The sequence below is a fragment of the Accipiter gentilis genome, chromosome Z, assembly GCF_929443795.1.
Source record: "Accipiter gentilis chromosome Z, bAccGen1.1, whole genome shotgun sequence".
Taxonomy (NCBI): Eukaryota; Metazoa; Chordata; class Aves; order Accipitriformes; family Accipitridae; genus Astur; species Astur gentilis.
Genome location: NC_064919.1, coordinates 78,064,374 through 78,081,834, shown reverse-complemented (window position 1 = coordinate 78,081,834; position 17,461 = coordinate 78,064,374). Strand labels below are relative to the sequence as shown.

The following is a 17,461-nucleotide window of genomic DNA, read 5'->3' as shown; positions in this document are numbered from 1 at the left end:
CACATTTTAAATCCTAAACTAGCCACCTGAATAACAAATTGCAGGACAGCTTAGAAACAGCCAAGATTTGATAGGAATGTTCTCAAAGCATTTGCAGTATCTACTGATAGCTCCTCTTTAGCATCCTATGTGCCATAGCTAGTGCCACCCTAGTATTTGAGAAGCTGGCAGATGTTGTTTGGATTCAGTACTCCAGGTTCATTACTTTTGAATCCTATAGGAAAGTGGGAAGATGCATGAAAATTCAGTGTGAGTCCCTAAAAGGAAATTGGGTCTGACTCTGAAGAGAGGAGCTCCCAGGGGCTATTGGAAGGAGGCAGAACAAAAATCAGCAACTTCAAGCTAGAGCCAGATGAACTCTATAACTTGCATAAAGCTAAAATAGGATATAAGGGCAAAATTCTCTAGCTGCTGATATGTCATATCAGACCTGATGATTCCACAGGTTCTCTGGCTTTAAGATGTGAATTAACATCTTCAGCCTTCTAGAAGGCAAGAGCTATGTTTCTTCAGCTACAGAGGAGCCTTCCAGTTCTGGTTGCTCATGCTTCACCATTGTGTGTAGAAACCAAAGAAGAACTAATGACATCTCTTGGAAAACTTGCAAAGTTCACAGCAAATTCTTAAACTCATGGTTTCTATTTCATCCATGAGAGAAGCAGGAGAAGGTCAATCTAAAGTGAAGTTCATAACGCTATGCTGTAAATGCCATCATTCAGATTAGCAGAGAACTTGAGGTTCCAGCCCTGAATGTGCTTGGATGAGACTTCGAGGCCCAGATTCTCTTAAGTGCCAAGACCCAAATCTTTGCAGGAAATTAACAGGGCCCTGCTTTCTTCCCTGAAATTTAAATATGGGGTTACCACTTCCCACTTTGCATGCACCTCAGTTTTCTGTATTGCACATTTAGTCTTAACCAAGGAACTGTGTTCGTACCAGCCATTACTTCCACTGGAATTGCAGCACTTGCTCAGAGATCAGAAGCCACCTCACTGTGGGTACTGTCCCATGTTTTGCATAGAGAACTTTTCATTAGCTTTCATCCTCTGAATCATCTCCAGTACACCCACAGAATGGAGATCATAAGCCTGCTGGGCTCCAGCTTCTGATAGAAATGGTCTGGACGTGACATAAGGCAGTGACCCAACTGCCTAATACTGCTTTCTGCTTTACTCTACCAGCCAGATTTACCATGCAGTCCAAGTAGCATTTCCTGCTGTCAGTGATAGATGATATGTTTAGAATTCATTGGCTGAGCAGCAACAGCAAAACGTACACTGTTTCATGTGAGTGCTGTTATCATTCCTTCACCATATTGGCAAATAATAGTTTGCAGTTACAGGGACTCTGTAACTAATGTGTGATTTATATATGTGAAACAGTAGTACACACCTACCAGCACCTTCCTAGTGGACTTAAATCCCAGTCAGGTAATTCCCTGAAATTTGCTTTCAAGCCAAAGCGTGCCAATACCTAAGCATTAATGATTAGTAATGTATTATGTGGACTCCTCCTTCCATAGTAGCAGTTGCTCAGAAGACAGCAGCCTTTCTAGGATGACAGAGGAGATGATGGATACTGAACCAGAATGCTTACCACCAGGGTTTGGCTTCCTGAGGGTGTGGCTGGATGAAGTTAAATCTGGGCAGCTGTCTTGCCAGTTGCACCCAGAGAGTTGTGAGCTGATGTTCTTTCTGGAGGAGAGTTCCTTGCCACAGATAATGGAGCTCATCCTCTTGGCAAAGCATTGCTCCAGCTTATTGGTCCCTTCTTGCAGTACAGGGCTGGCAATCAGCCTTTCTTCTGCTCTCAAGAAGGTCAGTTTGCAATCAAAATGTACAATAGCAAGGAGAAGCTTAGAGGTGGTTGGTGAGCTCTTCACCTCACAGTAACACAAGTCATTAATTGCATGGTTCGTGAACCAGGGCAATAAGTTGTTGATGCTGACCTCAGACATCCTCTGGACTTGTAACACATGCATCTGGTAGCTTATAAAGAAGTAGAAGTAAATAGTGAGGAATAAGCATCTTGTGCCAAATTCTTCTGGCTTTTTTTTCTTTTTTTTTAACATGGAAAAGCAGTTACTTGAAATGTTTTGTTGAATCATGAACTGGTCCTGCCTCAAATCTAACAGAAGTGGCCAAAATCAGAGAACTGTTCGGTGCCATTAATTGTAGATAGCAAACCAGACAGCTTGTGACTTGTTGCCCCTTTACAGTAGAAGGGAAGGATGATGTAAGGGCAAAACAAACCACCACCAATAGATGCTGGTTTTGTTTTGTTACCTACAAGCTTGGCTAGAATGACTGCTGATTGGGCATGACATTAGCTTCCTTCTGCCTTTGTAGAGTAAGGGAGTTATAAAGGTAATAGAAATACAAATTAACTTTAATAAAGGAAGAATAATCAGAGCTAGCAATACCTGAAGTTATAAGCCTTAAGTAAGCATAATTTGCTTGGGTTTTTTTAAAATTATTTTAAAAATTGTGATCCAGGAGTTTCATTAGCACAGGTTCAAATGCATAATGGTGTCAGCTTTCTGTGCCATCTTACAAAGGAAAGTGAACTGATCAGATTCCAAATCCCCTAAGGCTTGGCTTTGTCTGACAGATGCTGAGGAATCTGAAGAGGGCTTCAGCATTGAATATAGAAGTGGGAACTCCGGTCATGCTCAAATCCTGTATAGCTGCATGCGTGGATATACCTTAAAAATCTAAACTGATTTTTAACCACTTTACTGGCCTCTGGCTCATCACTTTTGTAAACAGATGCTCTGCCTTAGAGGTAAAGGCTGAAGCTCTGAATGCCAAATGCAAACATTTCTGGAAGGTTTTTGTTTTGCAAGCAGCTTGCCTGCCTGCATGTAAAGGCAAATCTGTTTTAGAAGTTACTTTTTCAGAGCAAATAATCCCAAAGAATTCAACATGTGTTGTTATGTTTACACATAGATAGGTTGCTCAGAAGTGGCTCTTTCCAGGCTGGAGGGATGACTACAGTTGGAATACAGGGTACTGTATTCACAGTGTAAAAACAGGTGGCTTTGGGCTGATAATAATGGAGCAAGCACTTTTTTACAGAACATGCCAAGGTGTCAGCAGCATCCATGTGGTGCTTGGGCCACTCTTTTTGTTTGTTTTGTGAAGTCTTCTCTGAACATTTGTATACAAAAAGCTGTCTGGCTCCATGTGAGAGTGTAGAGCTACTTGTGCTCAATACCCATAGCTGGGATTATGCTTTCCAAAAGTGATCAGTGCACAACAGTTCCTGCCGTGATATTGTGGCCAGATTTTCAAAATAGCTGGGGTCTGGTCTTATGAGAGCAGTAGCTGGGTCAATCTTAAGTATGAATACTTGACAGCAGGGTGGAAGGCAGCATCTTTCAAGACCATGCATGGAGAAATGCACAAGTAAATAGCATCCAGTCTGAAAAGCCCTGTCTCCTTCTAGACTTAGAGGGGTGAAATGACCCGTGAGACAAAGGTAATGCCTAGTGCTTGATGATTTCTCAGCCTGCTTACTCTGTTGGCCACAGGGAGTTCACATTCACTTTCTTGCTCAACCTTACAAATACCAGGAAGGCTATCAAAGGGTATTGGAGCCTGGGGAAACCACTTGCTGCTGTTTAGGCAAATAACTGTTGATGATTTCACAGCTTCTGTAACAGCAGCAGGCAGAGAAGGAGAGCATCCTAGCTGGCAAGAGTCCAGCAGTCACAGTTCACCTGCTTATTAAGAGTAGCTTCAACAGTGGGGAAGAGCACTGTGAAGGACAGCAGACTGCCCTCTGAGTTCAAGCTAAGTGCTCTTCTTTCATCCACAGTTGGATGCAGAAGCAAGTGACCATCTCAAAGAGCTCCAGGTGAAGCTGAACAATGTTTTGGATGAGCTGAGTGCTGTGTTTGGTAACAGGTGAGTATAAGGAGGTCCCTGTCCTTGCAGCATTCCTTTCTTTTCTCTAATCTCTTTCAGTCAGGCTAAGAGAAAAGAAACTTGTGTCAACTGCATTATATTTTTCTTTTTGTCATAAATTCATGGTCTTTCAAATACTGAGACTATCTAAAGAAGTGAGAAATGTTTTTAAAGTCTCTCTTTTCTATATTGCTCTGCTTGGAAATGTAACATGGAGATCTCTCAACTGTGAAATGTATTTGAATTACATGGAGTGATTTTTTTCTGTAAGTAGTGCTTGTCGGTAGCAGAATTGCCTGCTCCTTTATTGCTCAGAAAGCAGTTTCCAGCTTAGCGTTCATGAAGCAACATTCATGTTTAAACATTCTGTTCTAAATGTATGAAACAGCTGACTGATTTCTAGTTGTTAAATTAATATTGGAATAAAAAGGAAACAGGTTTAGAATTTGAGATTGACTTGTTCTAATGCTGCAGTGAGTGGTGTTTTCTAATGTTTCAAGGGGAGGAGCTCTTTAAAATATTGCCAGAGTAATTCATGGCAATTAAGTTTTATTGTAAATCATGTTACCATTTACCTGAGGATAAAAATGTGCTCGATTTCATAATAATTTTGTAGTGAACCATAAAAGATGTCAATTAAGCAAAATCTAGAAATACAGGGCTCCCAACTGATCTTCGAAAACAGCCACTTCTTATGATAAACCCCATTCATTTCATGTTGTGCTTTATAACAAGATTAATGCAGGCATGAATTGTAGTATAGCTGAAACATCAGAAAGGGTAATAAAGCAAATTGTACCAACTTGGTCTCCTACAATCTACAGATTTGCAGTACTTATGACCAAAAAATCACGGTGGAATTTGTCAGCGACTGTTTGGATTTCAGCACACAGAGCTAAGTGGGGAGATAAACGAGGAGATCCCATTGCCAGTAATGGATGCTATATAGCAAGAAATGGAGAGGTTCAAACTGTAACTGAATTGTATCGATAAGGTTCATAATTAGATGGAGGATGAGTGAGAAATCATAATTAGGGGGTGAATTTTGTTCTCTGAAACCTGTCTCCATGGTGTCAGTGCTATAAGACAATTAGGGTACAATCTTGACATTTGCAAATATGATTTAAAGAGATTATTCAGTATCAGCATACATACCAGGGAGTGTTTTAGAGAGATGTGCCAGGAAGAGATGTAGCAAGTCAGACAGCTCAGATGCTTCGCTCATTCCTTGACAGTAATAGGGAATGAAAAGCAGACCTGCAGTTTACTGTAAGCAGGATCTTCTAAAGGATGTAAATGTGGGAGGTAAGACAGACATCCACAATATTCTGTGCAGAGTCTGTAAACAGTTGTTCCTACAACACTCTGCACAGCTGACACTGCAGATCTTAACTTTTCTTCATCTATGTGAGATAACTGCCTGCTGGGCAAGCAGCACAGATCTGGAGAGCCTCAGCACCTTTGTGCTGAGAGAGGATTATGTTTGGACACAGAAGTGTTTTCTGCTTTAAAGGATATCATAGAGAAAAGGAGTCTTGAAAGGGTTTATACTTCACGCAAGGCTAGCTGCTGTTTTGTTCTTGGAGGCTCTAGGAGTGAAGGAAGGAATTCCTGCAGGAATTAGGGAGCAGAAGGCCCTGTCTGACAACATAGGGGAGGCTGTCTTTTAACTTGCTGCTGCCAAGGGCTACTGTTAAGCTGTACATCTGCACAAACTTCACTTTCAGGTGAACCTGTTCCCACAGTAACTAATATATCATTTTTCATAATTGGTGGCAATTCTGCCTGTATTAATTTTTATCTTTTAATGGAATCTGTTATTTTTCATACCCTGTCTGGGGGTTTACAGCATCTTGAAGCAGGGTCCTGCAGTTGATGGGAGGATTGCGAGGTGAGATTAGCCTGTAACAGTACAAGGATTGTCAGCAGTACAGGAAATTCTTTGTACTGTTTTGTTTGATGTGACTTATGTCTCTGGTTAACCTGTCATTGTAGCCTCAACTGACTGCTGCAAGCCAGTCTCTGCTAGGGACAGGGAATGTGGAAGTGGAGGCTGCATGGAAAGACAGCTCTGGAATTGCTCTTTGGAACTGCCCTAGTGAGAGTCAGGCTAGAAGTGAGGAAGAGGGACCATGAGGCTGGAGGTGGCAATGCAGGAGAGGAAAGAGATGATGAGGTGGAGAAGGAAGGTGAGAGCCACAGGGCAGAAGAGTTGCATGCTGGCACCCAACCCGCAGATGTCCTAGGTGGCTCACACAGCCAAAGTTCTACTTGTGCAGACATAAAGCTAACTTCCAAACCTGTGTACCTGCTCTTAAATCTCTACCCTAGCTCCTAGCACTGACTTCTTTTCCTGGTTTCAAAGCTCTGTGCTGTTAGTGGATAGCTAAATGTCACTTGTAATGCCTGTTGTTAGTAACTGTTCTTTTAAATGTCAAAGCATTTTCCTTTATTCATTGAATTGATATGTTGACAGCTCTTCTGATCTATTAATCATTTTTAACCATTGTATTATTTCATTTTGAACCTCCTCTTAGCAATAAGAGATAGAAAAATAACTGTGCTTTAATGCCTTGCATGTCACGTCATTGCAGTGACACTGTTGCACAGCTGAGCCCCACATCCCATTTTGACACTTCGATATAGCATGGACTGTATGGCAGTGGACTGGTTTCAGTTGGTGTCTGCCTTCAGGCTCTCTCTATTACTTTAAAGACTTAGCTCATGATGGGTCATAACCAGATTACTGCCGATGGACTCCTGGGTGCTCAGAGTTGTGCATGCATTGTGGCACTGCTCCATACAATAACCCAATCTCTGTGGTGTAACACCCTGTGTAGAAAGCAAAGATACAGCAGCATGCTTTGAGCTAAGAATAACAGCATTTCTTGAAATCAGGAAAGGATCATTTATTTTTCCAAGCTGAATGAAAAAACTCCTCTCAAATGTGATTGTGTCTCATGTTCAGAGGTGGTAGGCTCTCTGTGGATGATGGGCATAAGGAACTGGATAGCATACCCCTTGGCAGCAAATACAGTAAGGAAATGAGCAGCAAATCTTGGGAAGGACCAAGCATGTAATTGAGTGCATTGTTTATGGACTTGCAGTATTTTACCTTATGTACTAGACCTGAGATTTCTGCCACTGATAATCTTGTTTTTGCCTCTCTCCTATCTGCTCAGCTTTCAGACTCGTATTGATGAGTGTGTCAAGCAAATGTCTGATATCCTCTGTCAAGTGAAAGGGACAGGAAATGTTGCTGCTAATGCCAGAAACACAGTTGCACAAGATGCAGATAATGTCCTGAGGCCATTGATGGATTTCCTGGACGGAAAGTAAGGGAGTGTTCAAATATGTTACATACACAGTACATCAGATTGGGAACATGAGGGGGAAGGCAAAATAGCTCCATGCTCTTGGATTGTTCTTGAGATGTCCAGCCTCCAAATTTTCAGGAAGAATTAAGGTCTTTTTTTCCCATATCGGTCTGCATCTCGAGCCATGAGTCACCTTTCCAGCCTTCATTCAGTGCCAGAGCACACTCTTAATTCTCCTTTCTCCCTCTGGCAATTATAGCAGTCAGCAAAATACACTGCTGATCAGGTAGTGGGAAAGACTGAAATTCTAAATTTACTAGCTACATTTTTTTTCCTATACAAATTGTATTGTGGCTAATTAGAAAACGTATTCCAAACCACATTTACATACTTGTTACATATACTACTCAGTATCCCAGTCATGTTAAGCGTGTGTGTTCTAGACACACCTGGTGCTGTTCTGACTAGAAAATAAGTTTCTGAACTATGTGATGATCCATTGCTTTAATTAACTGTTGCCATTAACACCGTGCAGCATGATTCAGCTGTACAGGGACTTTTTCTGGCTAACTGCATGTAATTCTCATCAGCTAAGCCTTGAACTATAAAGAGAAATAGTTTTTAATCATGGTAGAAGTTAAACTTCTTGCTGATGCACAACAGTTCTTTATTTTGAAAGAGGTGGCCAGCAATTTTCATAATAAATGCTGTGAGGAATGTGAAGCTTTATAAGTTTAAAATATAGCTTCTTTTGTTGCTCTTTGTATTGATCATCCCATCCTTCTTTTGGGTCACCATGTAGTAAGTGACTCTCTGCAGCAATCATTACCTCTAGAAGTCTTCTCATTTGAGCATTCTCCATGCTTGCCTTCATGAATGCTGAAAAGCCACCTTCCTTTGTGTCACTGTGAGCTTGGTATGCTATGGGCTTTTCGTCCAGCTGTGGAGCAAGTCATTTTTATTATGATAATCTGAGCCTGGATTATTTTCTTTCCTCCTTTACAGAAGTAGAGTCTTTTTCAATGCTTCCTTCATCCTACCCACATCAGTCTTGTCCCTGTTCAGTTTTGTTCATATACTGTCTAACCAGCTGTGGGAAGAAGGGAAATCTGGGAGATGTTACACAATGTAGAAGAGTCAGCTATTGCCTGTGCACTGCTACTGGCTGCAGTGTTCCTGTTTTGTAGCTCTCCCAGTATGAACAGTAAATGCTGAAGTCCAACAATCATTTTGAAGAAGAATCTAACATTTCTTGGCCTTTTTGGTAGCCTGTACAATAATAAAGGAGGACAAACTAGGGAGATAAAGCAGAACTTCTTTATGAAAAAGCAGATAAATATATGGCAGGTGATTGGTGGTGAATGCAATCGCAACAAAATACAGAGCAGGAGTCCGAGAAATGCTTTGAGGTGGTTATAGAGGTGGAAGAATTAGAGACTTCAGCAGCAATCAGAAGGTGTGCAGGAACTTCTGCATAACAGTCTGGGAATTATTAATTTAGCTATTCAACAAAAAGCATTATAATAACCCCTTGAAGTTTAAAACCTATTATTCTGTATTTGTTTGTAAATTTTTCCTATATACTCTGGAAACCTGATACGTCAGGAAGTATCTTCTTAAAGGGAACAGTTCAATGGTACCTGCTCTTATTTGGACTATTCTCAACCACCATAATTTAGTGATACCTTCTATAATCCCCAGGTCAATAAATAGAAATGATTGAGGTCATACATGTCAATAATCCGTTTTGGCCAAACATCTTTAGTGCTAGAACTCTAAGAGTGAAGACAGGCTGTACTTTATGAAAAGAAAAGATTTTTACCCTTAAAGCAATTGTTAGGACAAACTGCTTTGGATGGGGCACTGATTCTTCCATACACCCCCCTTTTTTCCTTGCAAACTGCATTCTTCGAACTTACTCAGTCCTTGTTCTCTTCCTGCAGCCTAACACTGTTTGCGACTGTGTGTGAAAAGACAGTGTTGAAACGGGTGCTGAAAGAGCTCTGGAGGGTGGTAATGAATACCATGGAGAAGCTGATTGTGCTGCCTCCTCTTACAGACCATACGGTAAAACATTTTCTCCTTCCTGACTCATAGCAGAAAGTGTTGCCATTGCCTGTGTAACTCATCTCTTTGACCTAATGAGTCATCTGTCCAGGTAAATTTGCCTGCATGTAGCCTGCTTGAGGATGGAAAAATATGTCTGTAACCTAGTAAAATAAGAGAGCAGCTCTATTTATAGTACGGTTGCAAGATACAGAGCACACTCTTCAAAAATCCATGATCCAAAAGGAGTTGCCATCAAGTGTATCAAATTGCATTGGTTAGGGATTTGCAGTCCCTTAAAGAGAGCTGTGTATGTGGGATTATTGTGCAGTTAGTGTTGTCTTCATGGCATTATGTCAACACCTTAAACGCTTTTGTCTAATTGTTGTCATCTGTTAGTCAGGTGTCTCTCTGTATAGACATAGTTAATTTGGGCTTGCTTTTTAATGACACCATCCCCCGTTTTACCCCCCAGAAGGCTTTAGCATCAGTATGGGCTGGCATGATTTCTGTGTCTGTGATGTTGGGGAGTTGGGGCCACGTCCAGATAGTTTGCCTTCAAAGGTAGTCTTTTATATAATTGGTCAGCTGTGTGGACATGCTGGATGAATGTGTGCCATGAATGTAGTGATGTTTTTAACAATGGTGGATTAACTCTTCCCAAATTTTGAGAAACCACAGAAACTGATTAAATGTCAGTCACGTGTGCCCAGCTGCTCTGGGGGACGATACTCAGTTGGAGGCAGTGTGAAGTTTGGGCTATAACCTCATTATTTGGAGATGATCCAGAACTACTTTTCATCTCTGTGTTGGAGCAAACTTGCGGTCTGTGGCTAATTCATGCTGATGTATTTTTTTCCCCAGTAGTGAGTCGAACAATAGTGGTTTTCACCATTCAGCAGTTGCCTACTGTATTTTGAGTGGATTTCTTGGGTTCAGTGCCTAGGGAAGTGATGCAAACCTGCATCTTGCCCTAGGTGTTTCTTGCTCTGAGAGGGAAGGCTTTTGTCTTTGGCCTTGATGATGACAACTTTAAACAAAACTGCTGAGATGCAGTGTGCTGTCATACTTACTAAGCACAATATTAGCATGAGGCATAACTTCCTAAAGACTGCTTGCTCTGAGCTCAGATTTGGAGTAATCATTTCTGCTTGCCTTTTTTAATTTATAAAGGAGAAAAAAAATCTAAATTTAAGATTAAATTTCTGTCTCTCAGTTGAATTGCTGTAAAAAGGAGTCTTTGGGGATAGGTGCTAAAATCATCATGTAAGAGCAGCATTAACATGACCCCTTCAGAATGCAAGCAGTGAGATCATGGGCCTCAGAGAGAACCAGCGAGGAATTGCTTGAGCTTTATACTTGCTAGTTTTGAATTTTAAAGGCAGAGTAGGAGAGTGATTCAGTGCTTGTATCATAAAGAAGGCAATAACTGTGATCAGGCAATGCTTCCAACCTGCAGGATGTTGCTATAAGCCATTTTGAGGTTTTTTTACAAAGAATTTCTTGTTGCCATCACTTCAGTTTCAAATTGAGAAGCTCTTTCTGTGTAATGAAGCACATCCCCAGTTGTCTGAGATAAAGCAAAATGCTTATAGCTGAATTTTTAGCTGTCTAATCAATTGTATCGTAGTGAGGAGGCTGAACTAGTCCAAACTGGAAAAGAGTTGCTGTTTCAGAAAGGCAGCTGTGAACAATGCAATGATTAAAATGGCCTTGTCTTCAGTCTTTGAGCAGGGAACCTGTAGCGAGGCTAGATGGGCTAGAAGGGCAAAGAGCTGCTTCCGCTATCACCTGGGACATATAGTGATTTATTCTGTCACAACCAGATTTTCATGACCCATAGTAGTGAAGGCTGGCAGGGCAAGGTAATGGAAAACTCAGGGTTGGCAGTGTGGGCAGAAGCAGTACTTTGCTATTCTACTTCTTTGCTATGTGTCTTATCTAACTTTGCTTTCTTTTTTTTTCTTCTTTTGAAAGCACATCAAACTCAGAAATAGCCCCAGGCACTGTAACTCACTTGCCTTCCAGCCCTCAGCAAAGAAAGCCCTAGTGCTCCCTCTCCGTGTTTGAAGGACCACTGGATGGGGATTTCCCTCCTAAAACTCCTCTGCAACCCTTAAGAAGTAGGGAATATTCATGGGAGAAAAGCTTCCCTTTTATGGAATATTTTCTCTCCTTTCTGTAAAATTGCTAGAGGTGCAAAAGTGATTTTTTTTATGGTGGTCATGGAAAGCATACTTGGATAGAAGGTTCCTGACATGCTGCAGTGTGTCTCACTTGTCTCTTGCATGACCCTGTCACTGCACAGTGCTTTAATGCCTGTTAGTCTCTGGACTGATCTATTCCACTTAAATTAGCTCAGCCTGTATTACATAGGGAAGAAAATCTAAGCTCTGCTTTTCCATTCTTTGCTGCTTCTGGAAGATTTTGTGTGGAGTGAGGCTCAGGTGAGATAGCAGCCAGCTACTGCCTGTGAAGAATGCAATGGGGACGGGCAGTTTTACAGCCTTGCACTCTGAGGACCTAAGCTGCGGGTGCCTTAATGACTTTCAGATGAGTGGCTTCTACCTCTCTGAGTATTGACTGCCCATGGGTTGCGAGATTAGTAGCAACATCATCTCCAGTAACTCACCAAGCAATTCACACCTCACTAGTTTTAAGTAAAGATCAGCATTTAATTAAACACTCTCTGTCTTGGATGAGTGGATATGCAAAAACAGCTCTCTGGGAATCCTTATTTTGGGGTTCAGTGCACAACGCTTGGGGATATTAGCAGATTAGTTATACATTTCTTTCTCTCTCAGTGCTTAGGACAAAACTATAGCATGCCATCAGTGACTAGTCAGGTTGGTGAAGAGTTGCTTAATTTACACACAGATGATTCCTCTGGAGCCTCTCCTTTATTTATTTCACACAGTACGCTACAGCTATTCACATGAGGCTCCGTTTGTGCTTGCTCCTGCTGTGCTTTTTTCTACTTGTCAGACTTCTTTTCACTAAAGGAGAGCATGGTCCAGGATAAGAACAAAATTTTCTTTAAGCTGCGGACTGATTTTAATTAAATGCAACTTCCAAACTGGCTGTTCTTCAGGCTTGTCTGCAAGCAGCCCCACTCCAGAGCTAGTCTGTGGAGGAGTGTGGCCTTAAAAAGTTTTCTGAAACATTTCTGAACTCGTGTTAGTTTAAATGAATCCTCTCCCTTGTGCTAGCTAGGAGCAGAAAAGCCCGAAGCTGCCTCTGTTTACAAGGAGAAAAAGTTTTCTTAGCCTTGAATGAAATGTTGGTCTGTGAACTTCACATGTGCCCAGATCTCTGTACTGACAGGAAATTATTCTCCCTGTTTCATCCCCACTTTTAAGCCTCTTTTCTCAGTGTCACAACAGCTAAAAAATAGTCTCAATTTTTAATGGATGGTAGCAAACATTGCCTGATGATGAAGTTTCTAAATTAACTTAAAGGCTGCTAATAAAGGATCAGATCTCGTTGTTGAATGTCGGAATTAAAAAAATCTGGGAAAGGAATGTACAGTACCAGATGAAACTTCCTTGCACTGGTATGTCTCAGGAAAATAAGCCTGAGTAATAATATGTTTTCCAAAAATGGACTGGAATTCAAAAGACTTGCAGTAGGGTTTTGTTTCCTAACTTTGTCAGCTGAGCAGTAGGACAGTTAAACTGTGAGAGTTTGAGCCTCTTGGAATATAAATTGGTTCAGTTCTGTTGCCTTCTAGCAATTAGACTTGAGTCAGCTGATGATCCTTCTCTAAATGCTTTCACTTGAGGGGAAAAAAACCAGTCCATTAGCAAGGACCATTAACAAGGAATTAAAATTCTTTGTGTTGTGGACTACGGATGTCTTTCACGTTTCCAGAAAGTTTAGGAAGGTAAAACTAATTTCATGGGAAGAACCAGGAAAACCAGCACTAAGGTCTGTCCCCTTCCTAGCTATGTTTGACACAGAGCTAAGCAGAAACAATTCTTAATAAGGACTTAATTTTTCCTCATATTCTGTCCTTGACATTTTAATCAATTTCATTGTGGGCAGCTTTTCTCAAAGCTACCTGATATTTAAGTGTAGTTGTTTTCATTCCCTAGAGGCACACCTGGAATAAGTGCTCTCTGTAGAGCTTTGTGATATGTTTTCCATGAATAAATGACTTTTTTGAGGAGGCATAGCATCTTTTTTACAAGAATGCCATTTGGCCAAGGAAGGAGCTGTCCATTAGGTGTTACCAGCATTGATGACAAACTCAATGTAACAGTAAAATAACTTCTCCATGCAGACACATTAACAGAGATTGGCACTGACTGATTAGGATTTTCTTAGCAGGCGAGAACTGAGGAGTAGTTATCTGAGCAGCTTTGTTCCTTGAAGCGTATCAAGTCACTGGGTATTGCTTAGTGTTACCAACCTGCCCTCCTTAGAAGCCTGCAGCAGGGAAACTATGTGCCTAGGCTAGTTAATGTTGTTGTTCAAATGTATTTTTTTAAAAAAAAGTGTCCAAAGAAGGCTGAAAATACTGGATCAAGGAATGTTAATATTAGTGTGTTTTGAGATTACTCACTTAACTTTTTCAAAATTCAGGTTATAAAAATGTTTTTGTTTTTTTTTCTTCTTGGTCAACAGGCATGAAAACCTTAAGTTTTAAGACCTGTAAGTCAAACAAACTTCATGACCAATCATACGGAACAGCAGGCATATCTGTTGGGTGCCAGAGCACTGGCTGAAGCCATGTCCCCTGGTGGATTACTTGGTGTGGCCCACAGTGAAATCTTTGTGTTGCTTCTGGTGTGCAATCACATTCAACCTCGCTCGCTGGAAATACAGAGTATTTTGTACTCTATCAGTTTAGAGAGTTAACGTTACCCATTGGATACTGGCAGCAAACGAAGCTCCCAATCTAATTTCAGAAACTTTCCTTTATGGATGTATTGTCCTTGCCTGCACTTCTCCCCAACCCCGCCCAGCCCAAGGGTTGTGAATTTAATCAATTATCAAGAGCTTCTGTTTACCTACAAAGTCAATAATGTTCATTCTGTATTGATTTGTATTCAACAAACATAAAAGGCTGAGCAACAGTGAGCATTTAGGTGATGGTTATGGATAAAGCAAATCAAGAGGTTGTCTGTGATTTCAGATCACAAGAGTCTTTCAGCCTGAAAAAATCTCCAAAGCTGGCAAAACTAAAGAAAAAGCATCTCATCTGAAAAATCACTTCTGGACTGCTGTTGTAATGGGCAGAGGGTGTCCAGTATCCCTAGACTGGGTCTCAGTCTTTCCAGTGTTACAGCTGTAAATGATTTGCCTGCTTTCCTTCTGTAAAAGGGTGACCTGCTACCTCTAGCAACAGCTATAAAGACACTTTTTTTGCTGAGGGGAACCCATTAGTGGGGCTGATGTTAACTTTAATCCTAGAAGACAAAAAATTATTTCAGCAATGATCTTTGCAGTAGAACCCAGTTCCCAGAGTTTTCTCTGCAAATGCATGTATGGGGTAGTTTCTGCTCCACAGAGCACTGGCTTAAAAGGCAACAAACAAGTACTGAAGAAGGCAGCAAAGAAAACAAACTGAGTGGCATAGGCAGGGGTAAAGGGCAATATAATAATTCTGGGTTTACATCTTGCTTCATTACAGTTTGAGGGATTTTGGGGTGGGGACTGGTCATGGCAGTTGTAATTAAGTGGGAGGGTGAAAGACTGTTGAGATGAGAAAGGGTAGTAAAGGAGAGGAAAGGAGGGCTGTGGACAGGAGAACTGGATTTACTGGAGACCTTTGGGGAAGTGTGGTCCTCATGGAGCCAGCAGTCTCCAAATAAGATGAGCTTCATCTTCTTCCAAGTGTTTTCCTGAGCAAAAAGACCCTACTGAAGAAGATGAAGCTCATCTTATTTGGAGACTGAATTAAGCTTCCAGGGACAGACACTGGTGGTGCCACCCACCAGTGTCTGTCCCTGGAAGGTTATTTCAGGTATTCAGCTGGGACATCCCTCAGGCACTTCTCAACTGATACCTGTGGTGGCATTTACACATACTTTTAACAATAGCCCCTAATGACCAATTACAAGCAAGGAGAGCCAAAGATCATCTTTGGTAGGGCAGTGCTCCTGACATACTGAAGGCTTTCCTAAGAGAGATAATGGAGGGGAGGTTAAATTAGGGAAGAGGTGTCACCTCTAGCTTTGTTTTGGTCCTAAAGCCCAAATCTGACTAGCTTGAGAGGGCTGAAGTGGAGGGCAAATTTCATTATATGATAGATGTGCAATTCATAGCCAGAACTACAGTAGGCTGGGGTTTTATTCCGAGTGGAGTAATAGGCAGTTGTGACTTTTTCAAAGAAAAAGGCAAGATTAGATGAATGAAAAGGAGCAAAGTGGAAGAAAATAAATTCCAGCACACCCCATAAAGCACCTCTGGGAGAAGAGGCTGCAGAATTGTCTTGATTGCTTTTGGCTTTCCCATTGAATTTTGGACTTAATTCCCTAGGCAAAAGGACTATTACATAGCAGAGAAATGCTGTCGTGGGGAAAAGGAAAAATACCTTTGTTGTAACCACTGCAGAGAAAGTATGTAAAAATCCATTATACTAGAGTGTAAGCGACTTGAAGCAAAATTTCCCATCATTGGGATTTATCTTCCCTTTTTCTTTCTTCATTGGTCATACAGCATCAGTAAGACACAGTGGGGGAAGAAGAGCCATTGGCCAAGCTTTTGACGTGTAAAGACAATTGCAGCAGTATTCACTGGACTTTGTTTGCCGATCTCTCACCTGAAAACTGCTCAGACCCCGTTTTATTTCTGATCTGATATATGCTTACCCCCAGCCTGCTGATTGGGCTCTACTTCTATAGAGAGATTGTCATCAGTTGTGTGATCTTTTGCTTTGGCCAGTCATATGCTGTCTTCATGTGTATTTAGACTTGAAATCTAAAGGAGCACTTTGAGATTAAGCCAGTGTACTGCCTTCACCTCCAGCTTGTGCAATCCATTTGAACGCACATACTTATTAAGTGGGTGACTGCTGTAAGCAAGAGTGAACCAGTTAGCAGAATATTGTGTTCCGAAATAGTTCTTGATGTGGTATCCACGGAAATGCCAGATTTTATACTAGGTAATAAACTGGCAAAGAGTCAAGTTGCTGTGACTGGCCTTGGGGTGGTTATGTAAAGTTCTAGCTGTGAACTGACTTGACTTGCTCAAAGGAAAAACATGCAAAGCTTGTTTATAATCTTTTTTTCCCCTCCTTTCTTTTCTAACTTCTTGCAATCATAGGGCACACAGTTGATTTTCAGTGCTGCTAAGGAACTGGGACACTTGTCAAAGTTGAAGGTATTGTTCTGCATGGCTTGTGTTAATGTCCGTGTGCATAACCATGGAAGTGTAGTAGCGCATAATATGTCTGGTGCTTCCAGTGGTTTGTTGCTGAATGCAATTGTAGAGAAATGCTTTTAAATGCATTAAATGTGCTTTTAAATGCATTCTGCTAATATTAGTATTGTGTTTAACTGTTAAATTTTATTGTGGGTTTAATCATCAAAGTAGCTTCTGTCTTGTGTAGATACAGTGATCAGTTTGGTATATCAATTTAAAATGAAAAAAATAGAGTTCTCAATATCTGGCCAGCTCCTCTGTATCCTCATGTATAGAAGTGAGTCCCTTATGTGGTCGTGATAATGAGGTATTGGTCAGAAAGATGATTGTGCTAGCTATTGATGAATTATACGAACTGTTACAAAAATAACTGTTGCTTGTGGAAGAGAGCCTGTCTCTGTAAATTCCTCTGCGTGGGCTCTCTTTACAGGCAAGCTGGCATTTAGCATGAAGGCTATGTTGATGTGTTTTGACAGTGCATGACGTGACAGTGCATGACATGAGATTTACTAAGTGCACACCACCTCACCATAAGCCAATCAAGCATTAATTCACTGGTCACGACAAGAATGGTATGAATACAGTGACGCCTTACAACATTCAGATTGCACTATGTTGTGGTTTGACTTGTGCTACAAAACAGGTATTGTGCAAGAGGAGGTATAAATCTGAAGCGTCACAGTGCACAAACTGTGCTGCAAGGAAGATGGAGCTGAACGTGAACTCTGTCTTGAAGCATGATCAGGGAAATCTTCCGACAGCAAAGGGCATTCTCCTAAGTGATTAGTGCAATTTCAAAATGCATTTGTCTTTTCCCATAAT

At 41.1% G+C, this 17,461-nt stretch overlaps 1 protein-coding gene across 8 annotated transcripts in view; it reads left to right on the top strand.

The window, feature by feature from the left end:
• Positions 1-17,461, top strand: part of UNC13B (unc-13 homolog B) — a 137,877-nt gene that overhangs the window by 106,251 nt on the left and 14,165 nt on the right. For all 8 annotated transcript variants that reach the window (XM_049795323.1, XM_049795321.1, XM_049795320.1 and 5 more), the window contains 4 exons: positions 3,820-3,908; positions 7,091-7,243; positions 9,169-9,292; positions 16,541-16,597. In XM_049795323.1, coding sequence (XP_049651280.1) covers positions 3,820-3,908; positions 7,091-7,243; positions 9,169-9,292; positions 16,541-16,597 — 423 coding nt within the window. The remainder of the gene's footprint in view (positions 1-3,819; positions 3,909-7,090; positions 7,244-9,168; positions 9,293-16,540; positions 16,598-17,461) is intronic.